General features: G+C 38.7%; 1 protein-coding gene across 2 annotated transcripts in view; it reads left to right on the top strand.

Moving 5' to 3' along the window:
• The window catches only part of AK5 (adenylate kinase 5), a 241,189-nt gene that overhangs the window by 46,931 nt on the left and 172,410 nt on the right, over nucleotides 1–21,848 (top strand). For both annotated transcript variants that reach the window (XM_029229922.1, XM_029229921.1), the window contains exon 6: nucleotides 2,497–2,688. In XM_029229922.1, the coding sequence (XP_029085755.1) occupies nucleotides 2,497–2,688 (192 nt within the window). The remainder of the gene's footprint in view (nucleotides 1–2,496; nucleotides 2,689–21,848) is intronic.

Genomic DNA, 21,848 nt, shown 5'->3' with positions numbered 1-21,848 from the left:
GGATTATATGAAATCACATTTGTGAAACTTTTGAAAATTGTAAAACACTATAGAATTTAAAGAATCTTTCATTCAGGGCTTCCTTGGTGGCACAGTGGTTAAGAATCCACCTGCCAATGCAGGGAACACAGGTTCGAGCCCCGGTCCGGGAAGATCCCACATGCCACAGAGCAACTAAGCCTGAGCACCACAAATACTAAGCCTGCTCTCTAGAGCCCACAAGCCACAACTACTGAAGCCCGTGTGCCTAGAGCCTGTGCTCCGCAACTGCAATGAGAAACCTACGCATTAGAGCGAAGAGTAGCTCCCGTACCTACTCACCACAACTAGAGAAAGCCTGCGCACAGCAACAAAGACCCAACGCAGCCAAAAATAAATAAATAAATTAATTTTTTTAAAAGAATAATCTTTCATTCGATTAAAAAAAAGTTTTAAAAAAGACTTCTAGTTGAGAGATTCAGGAAAGTAGTGTTGCTACCATAAAAATAAATAAATAAACAAATACACATATAAGCAAGGTGGGAATTTCATTCAGGTAAAAAGGTGCTGGAACTGATCTGGCCTTGCTGAGTCACACGTAATATTAAGACTTTCAGGGACTTCCCTGGCAGTCCAGTGGTTAAGGCTTCGCCTTCCAGTGCAGGGGGTGTGGGTTCAATCCCTGGTTGGGGAGCTAAGATCCCACATGCCTCACGGCCAAAAAACCAAAACATAAAAACAGAAGCGATATTGTAACAAATTCAATAAAGACTTTAAAAATGATCCACATCAGAAAAACTTAAAAAAAAGAAGACTTTCAGGTAGAGCCGTCATATAAGCATTTGATAATATAGGATATAAGTACTGTTGAAAGTCAGTGCTGAAAATGTACATTTGGAATCCGTCAACAAAAGATAGGTGGTTGAAACCAGAACAGTGGAAGGGAGCTGAGAGAATAAGGACCTGGAGAGGGAAAAACAAAAGAAAACATTATCTAAGGCTCATAAACATCATTATTTGTGAGTGTTACATTTTTAAGGAAAAAAATTTGAGCAAAGAGGAAAAAAAAATACAGAACAAAAAGTTAAATGAGAACCAGGACAATACAGAATCATGAAAACCAAGAGATAGTAAACATGGCTAAAATTCGTTGAGCACCTACCATTGATCAAGTTTGTGCTGATCTTATTTAACCTTTATAATAACTCAGGGAGGAGGTTCATGTATCTCTTTTGACAGATGAAGATATGGAGGCTTAGTAAAGTTAAGCCATATGCCCATAGCTCAGCTGATAAATCCCAGGGCAAGAACTGTAATCCATGTTTCCCAGACTCCAGGGTCCATTTTCTAACCAGTGGTCTCAAGAGTGCACAAGGCAAACCACTGTAGTGTGGGAAGAAAATGTTAAAATTATGATTATCATATGTCATCCTTTTAAAATTGTACTTCTGTGTGTATTTTACAACATACATACGATTATACTATATATTACATACATACATATGTATGTATGTACATATGTAATACATACAATATATTAGCATGGTAGTACATGGCTATCATACATTCATGCATAATTTATAATTTAATAAGTATATATTTATTGAGGTAGATGTTCAAATAATTTACTAATGTGAGGATACAATAAAAAATTTTTGGAGATCATTTCTTTAAAGCGCTATGCAAAACTGCCTCTTTTTCTTGTCCCATTTCCAACAAGAAAATACATTCACTTTAAATGATCATGTTATCTTTTACATACATTACTAGTTCTAATTGAGTTAAATAAAAACTGTTTAGTTCATCGGTTCTTTTCATGTTATTCCTTGGTATTTTCAGAAATTTATGAAGGCCTTTGAGCCATTTGATTCTTTGTAGCATTGGAGGGAACACAGACCATAGACCAGACAGACCTGGGTTCAAGTATCACCTTTGACCTTACTGACCATGTGACCTCAGACAAGTACTTAATTTCTCAGAGCCTCAGTTTGCTCATCTTTAAAATGGAGATAATATTTACCTTGCAGATTGTTGTAAAGTTTAGCAACAGCATAAGGAAATAACTTAGCACTGGGCCTGGCATACAGTACATACTTTTAAAAGGGCAGCACATAGTAATAATAGCAGCAGTACTTGTTTACTGTAGAGAATATCTGTAGCTCAATAGTCATTTCCCCTCTAAACAGGTCACATCTACCTTTGGCAGAGTTTGGCCTATATTGATCTTAACTTGAAATTTGAAAACTTATTTGAGAACAGGCAAAAAGTATTTTCTAGAAATTTGGAGGGCCACTGTACACGACTCTGTGAGTTGAAGTATACCATTTACATGGACTGTAATAGCAATAGCTCCTCCTGGCCTTGTGTGGAGCCGTAGCCCTGGAAATATGCTGGCAAAAACATAGAGGGTCAAAAATATGGCAGCTTCCACAGACCCAGAAGAGAGAAATGCCACTGCCCACACTCACATTGGTTGGTATGTTGAATGTCTGTCTACTTGTTTGATGCTCTCCACAGATCTGTACTCCCGACTTGGTGGTGTTCCTGGCCTGTACCAATCAGAGGCTCAAAGAAAGATTACTGAAGCGTGCAGAGCAACAGGGGCGGCCTGATGACAATTTGAAAGCTACCCAAAGGAGACTAATGAACTTCAAGCAGAACGCTGCTCCATTGGTTAAATACTTCCAGGAAAAGGGGCTCATCATGACAGTAAGTTAGATATACTTTACATGTCTAGTACAAGAGTGATCTTTCAGATTTATAATTATCCTATGTTCTTCTCATTTAGAAATACTTTTACCTTAAAAAAGTGACTTCTCTTGGGTGGAGATCCAATGAAAAATAATTGGTAATTTTGACCTGATTTGCCTTTATTAAGCCATGATGGTAAAAGCACTTTCACTTTAGTTTAATTGATTTTACAAAAAATGATAAATTTTAACCTTGTCTAGAATTCTGTGGCCCCAAAATTTTAAAGTATTTTTAAATAATTTTTTGATCATTTTAAGCAATATTGGCCCAGTTTCTCAACTCTTCTGTCTTTGAAAACCTAATAAAATTGATAGGCTTATAAACAGAATTGATACAGTGTTCTATTAGACTTAAATTGTAAGTTAGACTTTATCATAGGTTACCACATAAAAAAATGAGATTTTGATGGCCCAAAAAGTTATTAAGGGTTTGACTTGTCATAAAGAAGTGATATTGTCTCAAAATGGAAGGCATCGATCTTTCTCCTCCATCGATACAATGCAAATATTAACTTTGTTCATAAATAGTTTGTTTTGTAGTTAATGATACTGAATGTGCCAAAGAAGGATGAAGCTGAATCACTGGTTAGTACGGTTATTAGAATACAGGAAGCTGAAGGTGAAAACTTAGCTAAATTTATGGTCCCCACACATCAGAGATTCAATTATGGAATAGAGGAGACAGAGGATCGTTGGCCAGCTGAGGCATTTTGCAGAAGAAGACACTAAAACCAAAGCAGCTTGGGGTGCTCCGTGGTGGTAGCAGACCTCGGCATAACCCTCCCTTCAGCCCTTAGCTCTTCTCACGAGACCAGAGATTCTTGTCTAATGGGGCTACAAGCTGTGGAGAATCTGATGAAAGGGATACATGCCCATCCCAATAAAATGCACATAAGATGCTTTCCATAAATTTTAGGTAAATCTACTGAAGCCCATCCACAGAGCTCCTATGACCTAACAATTTACTGTGTTAAAGATCTCTTCATTAGCCTAAAATGCCCTTAGATTGAAAGAGACAGTCAACGGCATTTGAATAATAATCTCTTTGCAGTCTTTTTATCACTATAAAGAAATATTTATTAGAATTTGCCCTTTGAGTCAAAGTTGTCATGTCAGAGAATTATAAATCTGACATGAAAGTTGTCCACAATGCCAGAGTCCATTTATGGTCTAAAAGAGACATTGAGTGACATGAAAGATTCAAGAAAATCAGGGTGGATGTTTCTCTGGCTCTTTTTTGTTGGGGTTGTTGCTTGTTTCTCCTGGAAATTAGCAATGCTGACTTCTGTGTCATGTCATAAAAATAGAAATTTACCCTACAGACCAAAGCCCAACTGCAAGCTGCAGAGCCAGAGTTTTAACTGATGTTTGCAAAGCTTAAATGTATTACCAGAGTGTCTCTGATTACTCCCTGCTTGTCACGTTCATCATCACAAGCAGAAGATATTTCCCAAATGAATGCAGAGTGGGGACTGTTAATCTACTAATATTTTGCATGGAGGTGAAATGCCATTGCCTCTAATTGAGGGAGTCAATAACAATGCGGATGACAGCCTGTAACCTCCCTGCTAAACCCCGATGAGCTTTAAGATAAATGCCTCTAATTACTGGGAGAAGACTTGCAAAAGGTGACTTGAAAGGTGACTTTCAAAAGTCACCTTTTGAAAATCGAACACAAACACAGGCTAAGCTCTGGGAAATGTCACTGGAAATTTTAGTCTGACAAAAGAGTGAGTGCAGTGTCCTGAAGCACATGTCCTCCTTCAGAACCTGGATCATAGGTCGCTCTGGGAATTAAAATATACTTGGTAGCATTTCTGCTTTTAAAGATGCGTTAAATTATTAAAACGGTTATCCTGATTAATCAAAAACATATTAAGATTTTAATAAAAATCTGGGAGTTAATAGATTAAACCCAAATATTTCCTTTTCTCTGTAATTTTTTTTCTTTTGCTTCTACCTGCCCCTCCTAATTGATTCATTTATTCATTCAGTAAATATTTATTGAGAACCAGTGGGTGCCAGACCCTCTGCTAGGTGCTAGGGGTGCAATGCTAAATAAACAAAAGGTAAGGATCTTTATTTTATTTCCTGACACACTTCAAACTCCTAGAACAGTGCCTCTCTGGTACACAGTATGTTGCCAGTAAATGAACAGAGCTTGCAGTCTATGGGGAAACAGATATTAAACAATGAGTTATCAAGTGTGATGACTGCTGTAAAGGAGAATGTACAGGGGGGCCTCACACATATGTCGTGCACTACAGGAATGCCCCGTAGTGAGTAGAACAGACTCTCTCCACCCGCGAGTAGGATTCATCATTGATTTTGGTGTGAGGTTCTTAAAGACCACAGAGACCACATACCTCTCAGTCCAGGTGAGAAACTTTATCTTGGGGCTCCTCTTCCCTAGGGATTTAGAGTCTGAAACGCTTCACCTGGAATCTCAGCTCCACTGCCGTTTAATAAATTCATGGTGCTCTAGGACTCAGTCTCTATCTATAGCTTGGAGATGTTACCGACCACATAATGTTGTATGGGTGAAATGAGACAATGCATGTAGCCTGGCAGACGATGGCAGCGCAGAGGTCGTGGTTCGGACGCACCATGTAGCCACATTGCCTGGTCCAGATTCCTGCTGCATCACCTACCACCCGTGTGACCTCCTGAATGTTACTTGTCTGTGACTCAGATGCCCGACCCATGCAGTGGGTATAATTACCGGTCCTACCTCAGTGTAATTGTGTGGAGTAAGTGGTATCAAGTGCTTAGAACGGTGCCAGGAATGTTGTAAGTGAAATATAAGCGATTGAAATTATTTTGTAATTTTCGTATTTCCTCCTTTTTCTTCCTTCCACCTCTAATGACCATTTTTGGAACCTACAATCACCACTAACAAATCCGCGCTCTTGGAGGGTACTCTGTTGCCTTTTCTCCCATAGATAAGTGCAAAATGAAGAATTTAGATTTTAAAAACTTTTCTCCAAATTCTCTTTTTTTTCTTTAAAAGTGTCTGTTAATCAGTTAGAAAATTGTCCCAGTGTTTTCTTTGACTTCTTTGTCACCCGTGTAATCAAGCTATGTAATGGGTATGTGTCAATATGGTAGCTGAATTGTAACAGATGTCAACCCATTCTTTTTTCTTTATCACTTCAACATTAACTGTATCAGTTGGCAGATTTGACTGAAGAACAAATCCAGTTTGAAGAGAAAACCTAATCAAAATAGCCAGGAAAACAGGCTGTTGCCTGAATACTGTATCTTATTGACATGGTTCCCATCACATGGACTGCTTCACTTTTATTCTTTTCTAATACGTGTCTGTATACAGTCATCCATGCAAGTATGAATTCTCATCATGTCTTTTACAGCTTTTTGCTCCTAATTAAAGATTAGGTTGCTGTGACTTCCCAAAGTTTATCAGAAGTTTTTCTTTGAAGTTTGTTTTAGTATTCCTGGGACTAGGAAAGCTACTTATTTGGTCTTACTGAGTAAGCTATGTCTCATGACATTTTGGAGCTCTTGGATTTCGTGAAACTGTATAAAAACCCCAATAATGTGTCTGCTTAGAGATAATTTTTTATCTTTGTTTTATTTTATTTAGTTTTTGTTTTAGTCATCTTCACAAGGTGGAACCCTTTTTAAAGAAATAGTGGGAATTCCCTGGTGGTCCAGTGGTTAATACTCTTGTGCTCTCACTGTGGAGGGCCCTTGTTCGATCCCTGGTCAGGGAACTTAAAATTCCACAAGCCGTGCAGCATGGCCAAGAAAAAAAAAAAGAAATATTATTAGTTGAAACAGTTCAAGTCTTTACAAGCTTGATGAACTCTTTAAAAAATATATGCTGTTTTGTTTATATTTTTAAGAAAAGGGTCTTTTTAGATGCTTGAAAAATAATAGGGTAAGATGTAGTGTTTATGTTATTATTTTCCAGAATGTATGTGCCATTGGATAGTCCACTCAGCTGGAACAACACTCAACTTACCAGGGAAATGGTTGCACACTCATGTACATTGAACAAATGCTACCTAATGTGGATGACAGTCAGTGAAGGTCCGCATTTAGTTTTAGACTGTGAAGTAAGCTGATGGTCATTTTTCTTCTGGACTTTTTATAGGAGGAAGCAAGAGAAGCGTAACTTAAAAATGAGAAGTAAGCTAGAGTCATAGGACTCTGCTTAACTGACTGGATCTCTTCAGCCAGGAAATGTGAAAGATGTTAAGGCAGGATTATTTCTTGTTCACCAACACCAATTTTCCTAGGGAAGCAGGTGAGGGACTAATTATAAACCATCTTAGCATATAACAAGGCCACATAGGCCAGTGATTCCCTAATTGCAGTAATTAATAGATCGGGAGAAAAATTTTAATGGGGCTAAGATGAAGTTGTTTTTTTTTTTTTAAGACTTTATTTTTTTAGAGCTGTTTTAGGCCCACAGCAAAACTGAAAGGAGGATACAGAGATTTCTTGTATTCTTCCTGCCCCTACACATGCATGGGCTCCCCCATTATCAACATCCTCCACCAGAGTGTTATATTTGTTACAGTTAATGGACCTATATTGACACATCATAATCTCTCAAAGTTCATAGTTTACCTTAGGGTTCACACTTGGTGTGGTACATGCTATGCTTTTGGACAAATGTACAGTGACATGTACCCATCATTACAATATCATATGGAGTATTTTCACTGCCCTTAAATACCTCTGTGCTCTGCTTGTTCATCCCTCACCCATCCACATCCCCCAGCCTGGCTCATGGCAACCACTGATCTTTTTACTGTCTTCATAGTTTTACCTTTTCCAAAATGTCATATAGTTGGAATCTATATAGCCTTTTCAGATTGGCTTCTTTCATTTTAGTTTCCTCCAATGGCTTGATAGCTCATTTTTTTGGAGCACTAAATAACATTCCATTGTCTGTATATACCACAGTTTATCTATTCACCTGCTGAAGGGCATCTTGGTGGCTTCCAAGTATTTGCAATTATGAATAAAGCTGCTGTAAATATCCATGTACAGATTTTTGTGCGGACATAAGTTTCAGTTCATTTCAATAAATACCAAGGAGCATGTTTGCTGGTAAGAGTAAGTGTACTTTTGAAAGAAACTGCTGAACTGTCTTCCAAAGTGACTGTGCCGTTTTGCATTCTCAGCAGTAACACATTTGGTGTTGTCAGTGTTCCAGATTTTGGCCATCCTAGTAGGTCTGTAGTAGTATCTTGTTTTAATTTGCATTTCCCAAGTTAACTTTTTAAAAAATTTTACTTAATGAGGGCATTAGAAAGGAAAAAAAAAATCTATTATTGCCATTGTTTGAAAGGGATATTTTTAGCACAAAAAAATTAGGAATAACGTAGCTCCAAATAAAGTCTCTAAACAAATCTGTTTGACTGTAAGAAAAATTTGCAACATTTGCCTTATTTTTGTCATTTTGTTATCATAACAAAATATCATATCATAAACTGGCATCAGTTCTGGGGAACCCCTGGCATAGAAAACACGTCCTTGTCAAGACCACACTATTAGTGATTCACCAGGCATTGTCCCTGAGCCCCCAGATAACCCCATTAGCACTACATTTGCTTAATCTGCCCCTATGACTTCCTTCAAATTTGAGAATGCACCCATGATGTATTTCAAATTTACCACTGAAACTATGTAATTCCCATCCCACCAGGCACTCCTAGCCAGAGAGAAAATAAACAGGAATGGTAAAAGTTAATTTAGACAGAACTGCTGAATAATTATTTCTTAATTAACTTCAGTTTTCATAGGCATCAACACTAAGATTTTAAATACAAGTACACTTATTCCTAAACTCCTAGTGCACAGCCATTGGTTAATTATCGCCATCTCCACTAGCATCACTGCATGGGGTGGTAGGAAAGAAATCTAAACAGCACAAGCCCTCAGTAAATTCAGCAGCCCACATAAACAGAAGAAAGGCAATGAAAATACCCGATAACAGTTTACTCAGACAAACCCATACTCCCAAAATTACTAGGAGGAAAATTCTCTTATTGCATCCCAATGCTTGAGGTTGATAAATTTGTAATACGTAACATAATGAAGCTATATTTCCTTTATATAACATCACTGATTATATGCTGTTTAAGCATTCATTGTTACATAACCAAAAGCCCCCACTAATTCCTATTTGGTGGATTTAGTAACTAAGATAGAAAATAGTCAGGGAGAGGTTTTCAAAGGTTAATAAATAGGAAAGGCTATGGGGGTATTCTGTAAGATATTTGCTTGGGTGATGGTGGTATATACGTGCACCCGGATATATGGCCCTCTGAATTGTTTTAAATTCAACGTACTTTTTCATACAGATGAAATTATTTCCAAAACAGAACAGACTCACAGATGTAGAGAATGAACTTATGGTTACTGAGGGGGAGTGGGCGGGAGGGATAGATTGAAAGTTTGGGATTGACGTGCACACACTGCTATATTTAAAATAGATAACCATGCAACTTCCCTGGTGGTCCAGAGCATAAGACTCTGCGCTCCCAATGCAGGGGGCCCGGGTTCGATCCCTGGTCAGGGAACTAGATCCCACATGCTTGCCACAACTAAAGATCCCACGTGCTGCAACTAAGACCTGGTGCAGCCTAAATAAATAATGAAATAAATAAATAAATATTTTTAAAAAGACAAAGGAAAAATATATTTAAAAAATAAAGTAGATAACCAACAAGGACCTACTGTAAAAATAAATAAATAAATTTTTTAATTCAAAGTATTTTAAATCTAGTTGACAGTACTTTCTGGCATCAAACCTAATACTGATAGAGCCTCAATGTGAAGCACCCCAAAGAAACATGAGAAATATCCATTTTTGGCTTGACTTAAGAGCAGCTTATAAGAAATCACACTGTCTGGGCAACAGGCATTTATCAAATCCTACTGTGTGCAAAGCTGGCAAGACAGTGCTGCCCTAGAAAAAGTACCATGGCCTACTTTAGGAGGGTACTATCTCTGTGGGTTAGTCAGTGGGACCCATTTAATTTACCTAGTGACACAGACCTTTGTATCCTGGCTTTAAAATATCCAGAACTATATTGAAAAGTGAATCTGATTACTTTCATAACTGTCATTATTGTGGGCTCTAAAAACTAAAAGACGATTACGATACCAGTTTCATTCTCGGATCTTTTATATATAGAAAGGAAAATAAAAGCACCGAGAGAACACTATTTGCTCATAAAGTGGCAACCTACTTGTAGCAAAGTAACATCCACATTCGGGGGCAAATTATGCTGGTTCCTAAACAGCATCAAAACAAAAGGGAGAACAAGCAGATACTGTATTTACAGCTAATCCTGTCGTTCTGTCTTAATAACAAGCAAGCAGTCTGACCCACAACTTTTCCATACCCAAAGCTCACTCAGTATCAGACCTATCCATACTCCACTGTCAGAGAGCAAACTAAATGGCTCAGAGAATGTAGCTCCTTTCAAAGTGGGAAACTGATGCCAACCACATGGCGAACCTATCGTCGGTGCCTGATGAGAAGAGCTCTCACAACAACAAATGCAATATACTCATTGTGATGTTTCATACAGATGTTTACAGGGAAAATGAGGACGAACTTAAAGAATGAACATGGTTCCATCCCCAAAAGGATATAAGATATTTTTCTGCTGATTTTATTATGACAAATACCCATGAAACAGAGTCCAAAAAGCTCTACGCACTACTCTTTAATCAGCTAAAGTATAAACTAGGGTCTTTACATGATAACCATGAAATAAGTAGTATGGATAAAATCAAGGTAATATTCAAGTGAACACATGTGGAAAATTCCAATTCCAAGAACTATTATTGACAAGTCTACCTAAGAATACTTTAGTTTAAGGCCTGGGGCTGCCTTCTACAATAGCTTGTCTTTATTTATAATTTTTTTTTTAAGTAAAATAAAGCAGATTAGTAGATAGTTGGTAGCTGAATGTCATGTCACACCAACAGCTTCTTGTAAACTCTTGTTTCAACTCCAGTTCCTGACAGGAAAATGTACACACGCACACATGCACACGCGCACACACACATACACACACACACACACATTTTCAGCTGGTCACTTCTCCAGGAGAAGCTCTCTGATCAGAACAATAATTATGATAATAGTGTCAGCAAGGGCTTCCCTGGCGGCTCAGTGGTTAAGAATCCGCCTGCCAATGCAGGGGACACAGGTTTGAGCTCTGGTCCAGGAAGATCCCACATGCCGTGGAGCAACTAAGCCCACGAGCCACAACTACTGAGCCCACGTGCCACATCTACTGAAGCCCATGCTCCTAGAGCCCGTGCTCCGCAATGAGAGAGACCGCCGCAATAAGCCCATGCACCGCAACAAAGAGCAGGCCCTGCTCGCCACAACTAGAGAAAGCCCGTGCACAGCAACGAAGACCCAACACAGCCAAAAATAAATAGATTGATTAAATTAAAAAAAAAAATAGTGTCAGTGAACATTCCACACTTCCACAATTAGATCTTAATTTATTTTAATATTTTATACTGAGACTTATCAGAAACATGAGTAAGAAAATAATATTTTTTGTAAAGTTCTTGGACTAAATTCTTTCTGTTTCAGACGAAACTAATTGGGATTGATCGATATTTTTAAATAGAGACACTGTAGCTAAATTAAGTGACCAAAAATAAAAAAGATGACAAAAGAAAAGAAAAAGAACAGGCATTTAAGACTTACCAGTGAGCAAAATACAAGAACATATTATGAATAGATGGTGTCAAAAAACAATAGCTAACAACATATAAGTGCTTAATATGTGCTTGGTACTATTCAAAATGCTTCACATGTGGTAGGTCCTTAATCCTCACCAGATCTCCATGAGTCTGATATTATTATCATCTCCATTTTGTAAATGAGAAAGCTGAAGCACACCAAAGTGTAGCTGGTCCAGGATCCCATAAAAGCAGTAGAGCCTTGGCCCAGACGCAGAGCGCTGACCCCAGAGGCAGCACCTGTGATTGCTCTGTTGTCCCTTCATTGAAACAGGGCACTTATGCACTCTGGATCTTGAAGAGAAAGCCCATTACTGCTTTCTCCAGGCATTTATCATTTGATAAGCACCTCTATTCGGCTGTAATCGCTTCATTTATGTTTCTTTGGAAAGAATAAAAGAGAAAATTAATTCTGTTGGTGCATTACACTGAGAGGTTTTTCAAAAAGTAATATTACTAGATAACAGATGTAAAATAATTAAGATAATTCATAAAATTGATTAATCTGAGCACACATTACAAGAAGAAAATTTTACTGGGAATGGCCAGTTATTGGGCCTTGTATATATATATATATATTTTTTGCGGTATGCAGGCCTCTCACTGCTGCGGCCCCTCCTGTCACGGAGCACAGGCTCCGGATGCGCAGGCTCAGCGGCCATGTCTCACGGGCCCAGCTGCTCCGCGACATGTGGGATCTTCCCGGACCAGGGCACGAACCCGTGTCCCCTGCACTGGCAGGCGGACTCTCAACCACTGTGCCACCAGGGAAGCCCGGGCCTTGTATTTTTTTTTATCTACACTACCCATCATTTCTGATCTTGCTCAGTTCTACAAATCAAATGTAAAACCATGGCTGCAGTTCTGCTTCAGGCAAAACCCTATCCTTATCTACTTGGAGTTTTATAATTCGTCTTCCCCATTATGACAGTCCTTTTATAGTCATCTATTCAAACAGTTTTATTGAGGGCCTATCGCATGTCAAACAAAGGGACCACATCAGGCACTGTAGAGAATAGAAAGATGATATGGAGGTAGATCTGCCTTCAAGGAGTTTGTGTGCAGGCAATAACATAAACATAAATAACTTGAATATAGTACAGGAGGGGGTAAGTGTCACACACAGAGGTGTAATAGGCCAGGAAGAGTCAGGGTCAGGGAAGTGACTTACTCCTGGAAAGATTAAGAAAGGCTTTCCTAGAAACATTGGCGCTTGTGGGTTGGGGAAGAGAACCCAGAAATGGAAAGGAAGGGCATTATAAGCAGACATGAACAGACACAATGTGGGGAGGGTATATGACGAAGTAGTGAGAATTAGAAAGGTAGGGGGGACAGATGTGCTGAGATCAAAATGAGGAAGGCCCTGAAGTGCTCAGCTAAGGAGGAAGGGTTATTCTATGGGCAGGGGTGAGCTTTAAAGGCTCTGAGCAAGGGAATGACACAACTGGAAATACAAGCTCATAGCTGTGTGTAAAACATTGAATGGAGAAAGCATCTGGAAGGGATTTGATAAGGACCTAAGCTGGGATGGTGACTGTGGGTGCCACAGGGTTTTACTTCTCCATGGGGCAGAACCTACAACCGTCTGGAACCAACCGCAAATGTGGGAGTAACCAAAAAAATGCTTGAGGAAGAATAGCACGCATAAATCACCTGCATATGAGATGTAACATCCATTTTACCAATTTAATTATTTTGATTTCTTATTTGGACAGCATTCATGCCAAAGTTGAAAGAAAAGAGGATGGGAAAAGAAAACTAATGTACTAAGGATTGTGATTAGCTAAAGCATTGTAAAGTGACATGAAAATCCAAGCAAAGAGACAGCAGGGCCCATTGAATTTCCAATTATTCTTTCCACAAATAGTTGTTTCAAAATAACTCATTGAGTAAATAAATTAATAAATTTAGTAAATACTTACAGATATATTTGGAGCCATTAATTTTCATGGCAGAGAGCCCTATACATTTTACAGATATGAGGACATAGTTCCATTAAACCACTGCACAGTAGTCAGTTATAATCAAAAATATAAGGTTTGTACCTGTTAATGATATGTTTGATTACAAGTAACAGAATAGCTGAATAGCTATGGCTTAAACAAACAGGTTTATTTGACTTGTGTAAAAATAAGTACAGAGATGGATGATCTAAGGCTAGTACAGTGACTTAATGGTGTCATCAGGGAACCATGCTCCTTCTATCTTTCTGTTCCACCCTCTTTGACGTGTTTCTTCATTGTAGCAAAATGGCTGCTGCTGCTCTAGTCATCAAATCCAGAATTCCGAATAGGACAAAGAGGTTAGGGCAAAAGGCTGGGTAACCATATCTATTACCCTTTGCTAAGAAAGCAAGAGCTTTCCCATAAATCCCCTCTCTCTCCCTCATTGACTCACACTTAGGTCTCATCAGTCAGAACGAGGTCACAGGTTTCCCGCTGCCTTCAAGAGAGGCTGGGAAATGAATTATTTAGCTCCCCAGCCTCTGATGTAGAGGAAAGCAAAGGAAAAGAGTTAAGATAAATGTTAAATAAACCAACCTGCAATAACCACTACAAGGTTTAAAAAAAATTCCATTTTCTTGGTTTAAAAAGATATTGGGAAATACATTTGCTACGAATTCTGTCTAAAATAGTTTGAGTAGAAGGTGCCTGTGCTTCGTAATAGCTACATTTCAGTAAGTACTTTTAATATTCCAGGACCTTTATCCGCTTTATATCCAAGTGTCACAATCGCCCTTAAAGTTTAATGAAAGGAACAGGTTCAGAGATGTTCAGGAACATACCATAAATGCCAGAGCCAGTAAATGAGGGTGCTGAGGTTTGAAATAGGTCCTGTCTCACAGAGTCCACTCGGTTAATAACAAGGGATTGAGCCAGACTTGCAGCCGTGAAAAGAGTTAACCTCCCTCTCAAAACAGTCAGGAAAGGGACTTCCCTGGTGGCGCAGTGGTTGAGAGTCCGCCTGCCGATGCAGGGGACACGGGTTCGTGCCCTGGTCCGGGAGGATCCCACATGCCACGGAGCTGGGCCCGTGAGCCATGGCCGCTGAGCCTGCGCGTCCGGAGCCTGTGCTCCGCAATGGGAGAGGCCACAACAGTGAGAGGCCCGCGTACCGAAAAAAAAAAAAAAAAACAGTCAGGAAAGATATTGATAAAGCCATAGTAATGGGAATGACAAGATGTTATTGACTGAGAAATCTAATTCTAGGAGAAATGGAGAAGGACTAACATACTAGATCAAATGCTATGCCAGCTCGTTACCTCTTTTAATCTTTACCACTTTTAATCACTCAACCCTGTTAGGTAGGTATTAAAATTATTTAATGCCTTGGATGTGCCAGGTGTTATAGCTAACTTAGCTGATTTCGGGTAAAGACAAGAGCTTTGCTATCCTTTCTCAGATAAATCCTAAACTGTACAACCTGACTCTTGCCTCACCCACTTTGTGTCTCACTCTGACATTACTCTTCCGTCTCTGGTCTGCCCTGCATCACCCTTCAGGCTCAGCACGTGCTGTTGTCTCATCTGCTATGACTGGCTCCCCTCTCATCCTGCCTCTCACCTAGCCAGCCTCTGGAAGCCTCAGTCCCAAGGGTGGTGCCTCCACCTCGTTTACCCTGACCTAGCAGGTGAGGCATAGACAGATATGCAGACATGCCCCTGCTCTGAAGGAGCTCAGGTGGAAAGGGGGAGAGAGGGGATAAATGAGTGGCCTCAAAGCATCTGACCATTATGATGATAGAAGGATGCACAAAGGGCTGCAAGGTGGAGCAAATTGTCTCTGCCTTCTCCATGGTAACTCCTGTGGGACAGAATGAAGTCCGAACACTCTGGACAATCTGTGGACCTTACTCCACGCATTCAAGGAAGTAATCAGACATTTGAAATTACTGAGTGAGGAGTCCTGGTCATTACCAAGTTCAGGATTGGAAACAGAAAGAGGTGGACAGAAAAGACTGAATCAAAGGCTGAACAGCCAGGGAAGGAGTGAGGAAGTGAAAGAAATTTTGTATTAACCATTCTAATTTCTTGTTGATTGCCCCTTCCCTAATTTAGGAATTTAATTGCGCACAGTATCAAATAAACTTAAAAATCTACTCATTCATCAATTTCTTTTTAAGCAATTGTTTTGAGATTTCTAGTTAATAGGGGGTACTCGAATATTAATGAAGACATTGATTTCTGGCCTTCAGATCTTCTATATGAAGTAGCAACACAACCCTGAATTTAAAAGGACGTCTGTAGAAAAGAAACCTGGGTGTGCCTAAGTCGTAGCTGTTCTCTTCAGTAACCAGCTTAGCAGGGGCTGTGCAGCCAGAGCAGCGCCAGATACACAGAGTGCTTTAAAATCTCAATATTTGTTGAATTAATGCGTTAAGTTATGAGTTGCATTGAATGAGTTAGTTCTAATAAGTTTAGTGGTAACAAGACCTTGTTTAGACTTCATTCATTTGGATTGGATAAGTAGCTTTTCAGTAGTGTTTTAAACTCAAGTTTTCAAAAATTTATGCTTTCCCCTATGGTCTGGCCTCTAACCATTGCCAATTCACAGGTTACTTGAAGGTGTCAGCAACCTTGAGAGATTTCTCAGAAAATACTAAGTATTGCTTCAAACAATTTCTACAATTGCTGTCAAATTCAGGATCAAGGAAGAAAAAAAGAAACAATGGATTATTTTTAAGAGTCTTCTTTCTTTTTCTAAATACTTATTTACTTATTTTATTATCCATTTATTTATTTTGGCTGAGCCGGGTCTTAATTGCAGCATGAGGGATTTTTAGTTGTGGCATGGGGACTTCTTAGCTGCTTCTTTTTTCAAAAAATTTATTTATTTAAAAAAATTTAATCGGAGTATAGTTGCTTCACCATATTTTTAGTTTCTACTGTACAGCAGAGTGAATCAGTAATATGTATACATATATCTCCTCTTTTTTGGATTTCCTTCCCATTTAGGTCACCCAGAGCATTGAGCAGAGTTCCCAGTGCTATACAGTAGTTTCTCATTAGTTAATTATTTTATACATCGTATCAATAGTGTATGTATGTCAATCCCAATCTCCCAATTTAGTTGCTTCTTAGTTGCGGCATGCCGGCTCTTAATTGCAGCGTGCATGCGGGATCTAGTTCCCCGACCAAGGATCAAACCTGGGCCCCCTGCATTGGGAGCACAGAGTCTTATGCACTGGACCACCAGGGAAGTCCCAAGAATCTTGTTTCTTACCTGAAAATTTAGTTTGAAAATATTGAGATTGTTATGCAATGGGAAATGTGATTTTTCTTCTATCCTGAAACTTCTGCTTAAAAATGTGAATACAGACATGGCCATCATTTGATACATACTTGATAATGTTTATTTTTAGTTTTTCTACCACGGCTTTAGAGTTCATATGTTCATGATAAATTCATTCTGACAGAAGTCCCAAAAGATTATATGATCCCTTACAACTGAATTCAGTAGTAATTTCCAACTAAACCCTCTCTCTCTCAGAAGATCTTAAAGCTCGGGTGCAATCCTCTTGGCTCTATTAGCAATGTTGGATGACTGCAGCTTCTGATTGCGTTTTCATTTCATCAATTCCATCTGAATTTCTAAAACACTGAAATTTGTTATTAACAATACCAACTAATTAATTTCCTAAAGTTGTATGGGTAGACAATTCCATAATGGCACTGGTCTACTCCATGCTCTGTGAAATGATAGCTCTGCTTTAAAACTGGAAGAGAAGAGAAAAATCATAGGAAACTTCAGTTGGCTCAAATTATTTTCTCCTACTTGTAGTTGCTCACACACTGCATTCTCTTGAGCTGGGGGCTGTTGCCCGAGCTTTTCCCTCTCCCTGCAGTTCTGATCATCTTTGCCACCGCGTTGACCTCGCTGGGCTGTTACATTCGAGATGGCTTCCTCTGGGAATCCACTCTGTCTGGGACAGATGGCTCCACCTATGAGATCTCCAACACCCCTTTTGATTCCTATCATGACAGTTATTACCCTATTTTATAATTCTACTTCTTTATGATTCTAGTATCTTTCAACTATAATTCTACTGTCTTTATAATTTCACTGTCTACTTTCTTTTGTATCACTTTACTGTTGTCTTCAATATTTTATTTCTAGCACCTAACTTGGAGCCCATAAGTCCATATATGGGGGGAGGGAGCAAAAACAAAGCCAAACAACACCTTTCACCTTGAAAGCCTTTTTTCGCATCTTTGCGGTTAATCCTAGGTTACATCTTTTAAGTATCCCACAGGAATTCCCTGGCAGTCCAGTGGTTAGGACTCTGTGTTCTCACTGCCAGGGACCGAGGTTCGATCCCTGTTCGGGGAACTAAAATCCCACAAGCCATGCAGCCAAAAAAAAAGAAAAGAATTCTAGTCTTTACATTGCCCTAAACATGCTTTGTTTTCCTTTTAAGTGTTAGGTCTCTTGATTCAAAATTTAACTCTTAAACTGCACATCACATTTTGATTTTTTTTGTTTTTGTTGTTCCACACTCTCATAAGGTAAATTAGAATTCTTCAAATAATGCAAATTTCAGAAAGAATATACAATGTTTGAAGCAAAAGTTCCATGAGGGAAAGTATTTTGAGTGATTTCTTTATCACTAATATCCCAAACTCCTAGAACACTGTCTGGCATGTAGTAGATGCTCAATAAATATTTACTGAATGAAACATAGATTTAAACCAACACCCTAATCACATACTGGATTGGAGACATAAAGAGAAAAAGATGAACATGGCCAGACAAGTGAAAACAGCACCATTTATCAACAGAGAAAAACAAGGCCAGTGATTAAAAACTCAGAGGCAAACCGATCATGGTTGTAGGCCTCTAACCAGCTCTTGGCCTTGCACAAGTTACAGAAACTCTCAGGTCCTCAGTTATGACATTGGAAAACTGAATCTCATATTACATACCTCCTAGGTAGGCTGTGAAGATTAAGGGAGAAAAGGTAATTAAAGCATTCAATACAGTGCCCAGCAGAGAGAAAGCACTAATCAGGCATGGCTGTTATTATTATTTGGATGGTATTGCCACTGCACTGGCCAGAAATATTATTAATGCTATAGCAACCACATGTGCTGTGCTACTTTCTTATCTTTATTCTTTTATTACATCAGATTTATGACAAGAGAAAAATTCCTGTGATCCAGAGACATTTTTTAAAGGTACCTGTTGCAGCTCCTGTGAAATGATGAACTAAAAAAATTGAACCCAGCTGGAAGAAGCGTTGCCAAACCTCTCACGAGCTGTAAAAGCCCTTCAGAAGCTATTTTATAGACTCTTGATGTTGATTTCTTTCTTCTCTCTTTTCTTCTTCCAAGCTTGCTTTCACTTGGAAGCAAATCTCTTCCTTGATTTCTTTCCCCTTTCTCCCTCCCTGAGAATGGTCTCAGACACCAAGAACGATGGGTAGGGCTGCTGGTTCCATACATTTGTTCATGCCTGTATCATTCAAAAACCCTGCTCAATTTCTAATATATTCAAAGGAACCCCGTGCTAGGAAAATACTACAAGGAACTCAATGATAAATATGACATTCAGCAAAACATAGTGTGGTATCATGGGCAAAAGGCTGGCTTTTTTTTTTTTTGGCCACACCGCGCAGCATGCGGGATCTTAGTTCCCTGACCAGGGACCAAACCCATGCCCCCTGCAGTGGAAGCACGGATTCTTAACCACTGGACCACCAGGGAAGTCCCCAAAGGCTGGCTTTGAAGTCACAAAGACCAGGGTTTGAATCCTGGCAAGTTTCTTAACTCCTCTGAACTGGAGTGTCCTCATCTGTAAAATGGGGCTGGAGTTAACTGACTTGCAAGATTAATTAAGGTTAGAAATAATATGAATAAAGGACTCATCTCACATGGGTGGTTAAATAAATGACATCTGCAGTTATTAGTGTAATCCATAGTCCGAGCTCTAAAACACTTAGAAAAAGTCTAATAAAAATATGTCCAAAATATTCATAATGAATAATAGCTTACATTTGTTGAGCACTTCACTGTGCTGAACAACATCATGCAAGTATGTTTTAGGAAGATGACTACACCCAGTGATAAATTCAGCATGTGCTCATAATGTCTAAGGTATATCCATTCAAAGTGATGGATTCCATGGGAAAGCAGAAATCCACTTCTGAAAACCACTCATTACTTTTCAAAATGACTAAATCAGGAGACAACACCAACAGCTACTTATTTTAATGGAGACATTTTTCAGAAGAAATGTCAACCACAAATCTGTCTTGGCAGATGCATGCTGTTATTTTCTATCCTTTTCCTTCTCAACATTGGCAAGCAGAGCTGCCTGAAGGATGAGCAGCTTTCAAGTTTCAATCCAGAGGATTAAAAATGGAGTCTGTTTACTTCTGTTTTTAATTCTTTTTATGTAAAAATTTTAATCCTCCTTTTGAAAACAAGTGATATTTGTGGAGAGGGTGTGTGTGTGTGTGTGTGTGTGTGTGTGTGTGTGTGTATGCCTACATGTGAGTAGGTGCTGGGGGTAAAGAATGCAGACAATTTTAAGGAGAAAATAAAAAGCATGCATTATTCTGCAACCCAGAAAAAAACGCTGTTAACATTTTGGGTCTTTTCCATGCAGTGTTTTTCTATGATATTTTGATAGTATGGTAGCTGCAATCATATTGTGCTATACACTAAACATTTTTTAACTTAAAATTATATGATGGGGCTTCCCTGGTGGTGCAGTGGTTGAGAGTCCGCCTGCCGATGCAGGGGACACAGGTTCGTGCCCCGGTCCGGGAAGATCCCACATGCCGCGGAGTGGCTGGGCCCGTGAGCCATGGCCGCTGAGCCTGCGCGTCCGGAGGCTGTGCTCTGCAACGGGAGAGGCCACGGCAGTGAGAGGCCCGAGTACCACAAAAAAAAAAAAAAAAAATTATATCATGAACATGTTTGCAAGATATTTATTTTTCCTTTTAAAGCCGTAATAGTAATGAATAACCTAGTGTACCTACTTCAGAGAATTGACATGAAGTCCAGATTAGAAAAGATGTGAGGGTCCTTTGTAAGTCACTTGTAGAGCACACAAATGAGATTATTATTTACTCTGATCCATATGATTTGAGGCGTCAAAAAGCCCATATTTATTATGCATTTACAGAGCACTCTGCAAACCACTGTGGGGATCCAGAAAAGACTTAACACAGCTCCTGACCCCAGAGAGTTCACAGTCTGGTCCAAGAAATGAAGCTAAAATATGAAAACATTAGAGAAAAGCAGAGGGTTAAGCTCTTCTTTTGACTATGAGTAGAACTTAGCCTAATTATTTAAAAAGAGTTCTCAGATCTTGAATTCCTTCTATCCTTGGCTCTTTCAATTTTAAAATGAGTCATGCTTCAGAGAATTATTTTTTTCTTACCTCAGACATAATTATAATTTTACCCCCATTAATGTGATTTGCCAGTTGAATAGTAAATTTCCAGCCCATCTTGGAAAAAAAAAAAAAAAAGAAAAAAAGGAAAGAAAAGGTCTATTTTTGTAAACTCAGATCATTTATTATGATTTGTTTAAATTAAAACTAGTATTTTATAGAGAAAGACCCCTGGACTAAAAAAAAAAAAAAAAAAGAATTATAAAACAAGAAAGCTTCTTAAGATTCTGTTATTTTATGTTACAGAAAAAAAATCTAAACTATTTTTTTTGCCAGAAGCATATAAGGGGTATTTTTACATAATTATGTTACTATGGAAAATTCGCATGTTTGGTTATGTCTGAAAGGTGGAATTAAGAATGATTTTTATCTTTTTTCTTCTCCTTTCCTACAAATTTTTCTACTATAATATGTATCCTGTTGATAATCTAGAAAAAAGAAAATTACTAAGAACTCATACGCTCAAAGATCAAAAATAACATTGTCAACCAGTTTAAATAAATAAGAAGTGGGAGAATTCAGCTCAAATAAACAAAACACAGCAATATGATATCTACAGGAAACCAGTGCAATATTTTCCATGAGGGAAAAGTACATACTAAGCTTCCTTGAACTCTACAGAACCTCTCCCCAGATGATTCACTAGCTTTCCTTCAAATTATTTATTTGGTTTCATGGTATGTCAAAAAACTGTCAAATTCAGCGGCAGTGTTTTTTCTCTCTCCATGAAGTCTACTGGGAATTCATGCTATCAAAGTTGTCCAAAGTTAAATAACTTTGTCAGAGCCAGGAATTGAGTTAACAGACCAAGGGATAGATCTTGGATTAGCTGAGGCTCAGGGATAAATTGGGAAAGGGACCAAGTAGAGAGTTTAGCAAGATGTAGAAAATGCAGGAATAGCATAGGAAAAAAGTTAAATGAAACAGTCAGCAGAAGGAGAAAGAAATGGATTTTCTTAGGGCTCAGCCC

Source organism: Monodon monoceros, unplaced genomic scaffold (assembly GCF_005190385.1).
Source record: "Monodon monoceros isolate NGI ecotype Baffin Bay Population unplaced genomic scaffold, NGI_Narwhal_1 Super_Scaffold_18, whole genome shotgun sequence".
NCBI lineage: Eukaryota > Metazoa > Chordata > Mammalia > Artiodactyla > Monodontidae > Monodon > Monodon monoceros.
The sequence above is the reverse complement of the archived record's forward strand: the minus strand, read 5'-3'. Positions and strand labels throughout refer to the sequence as shown.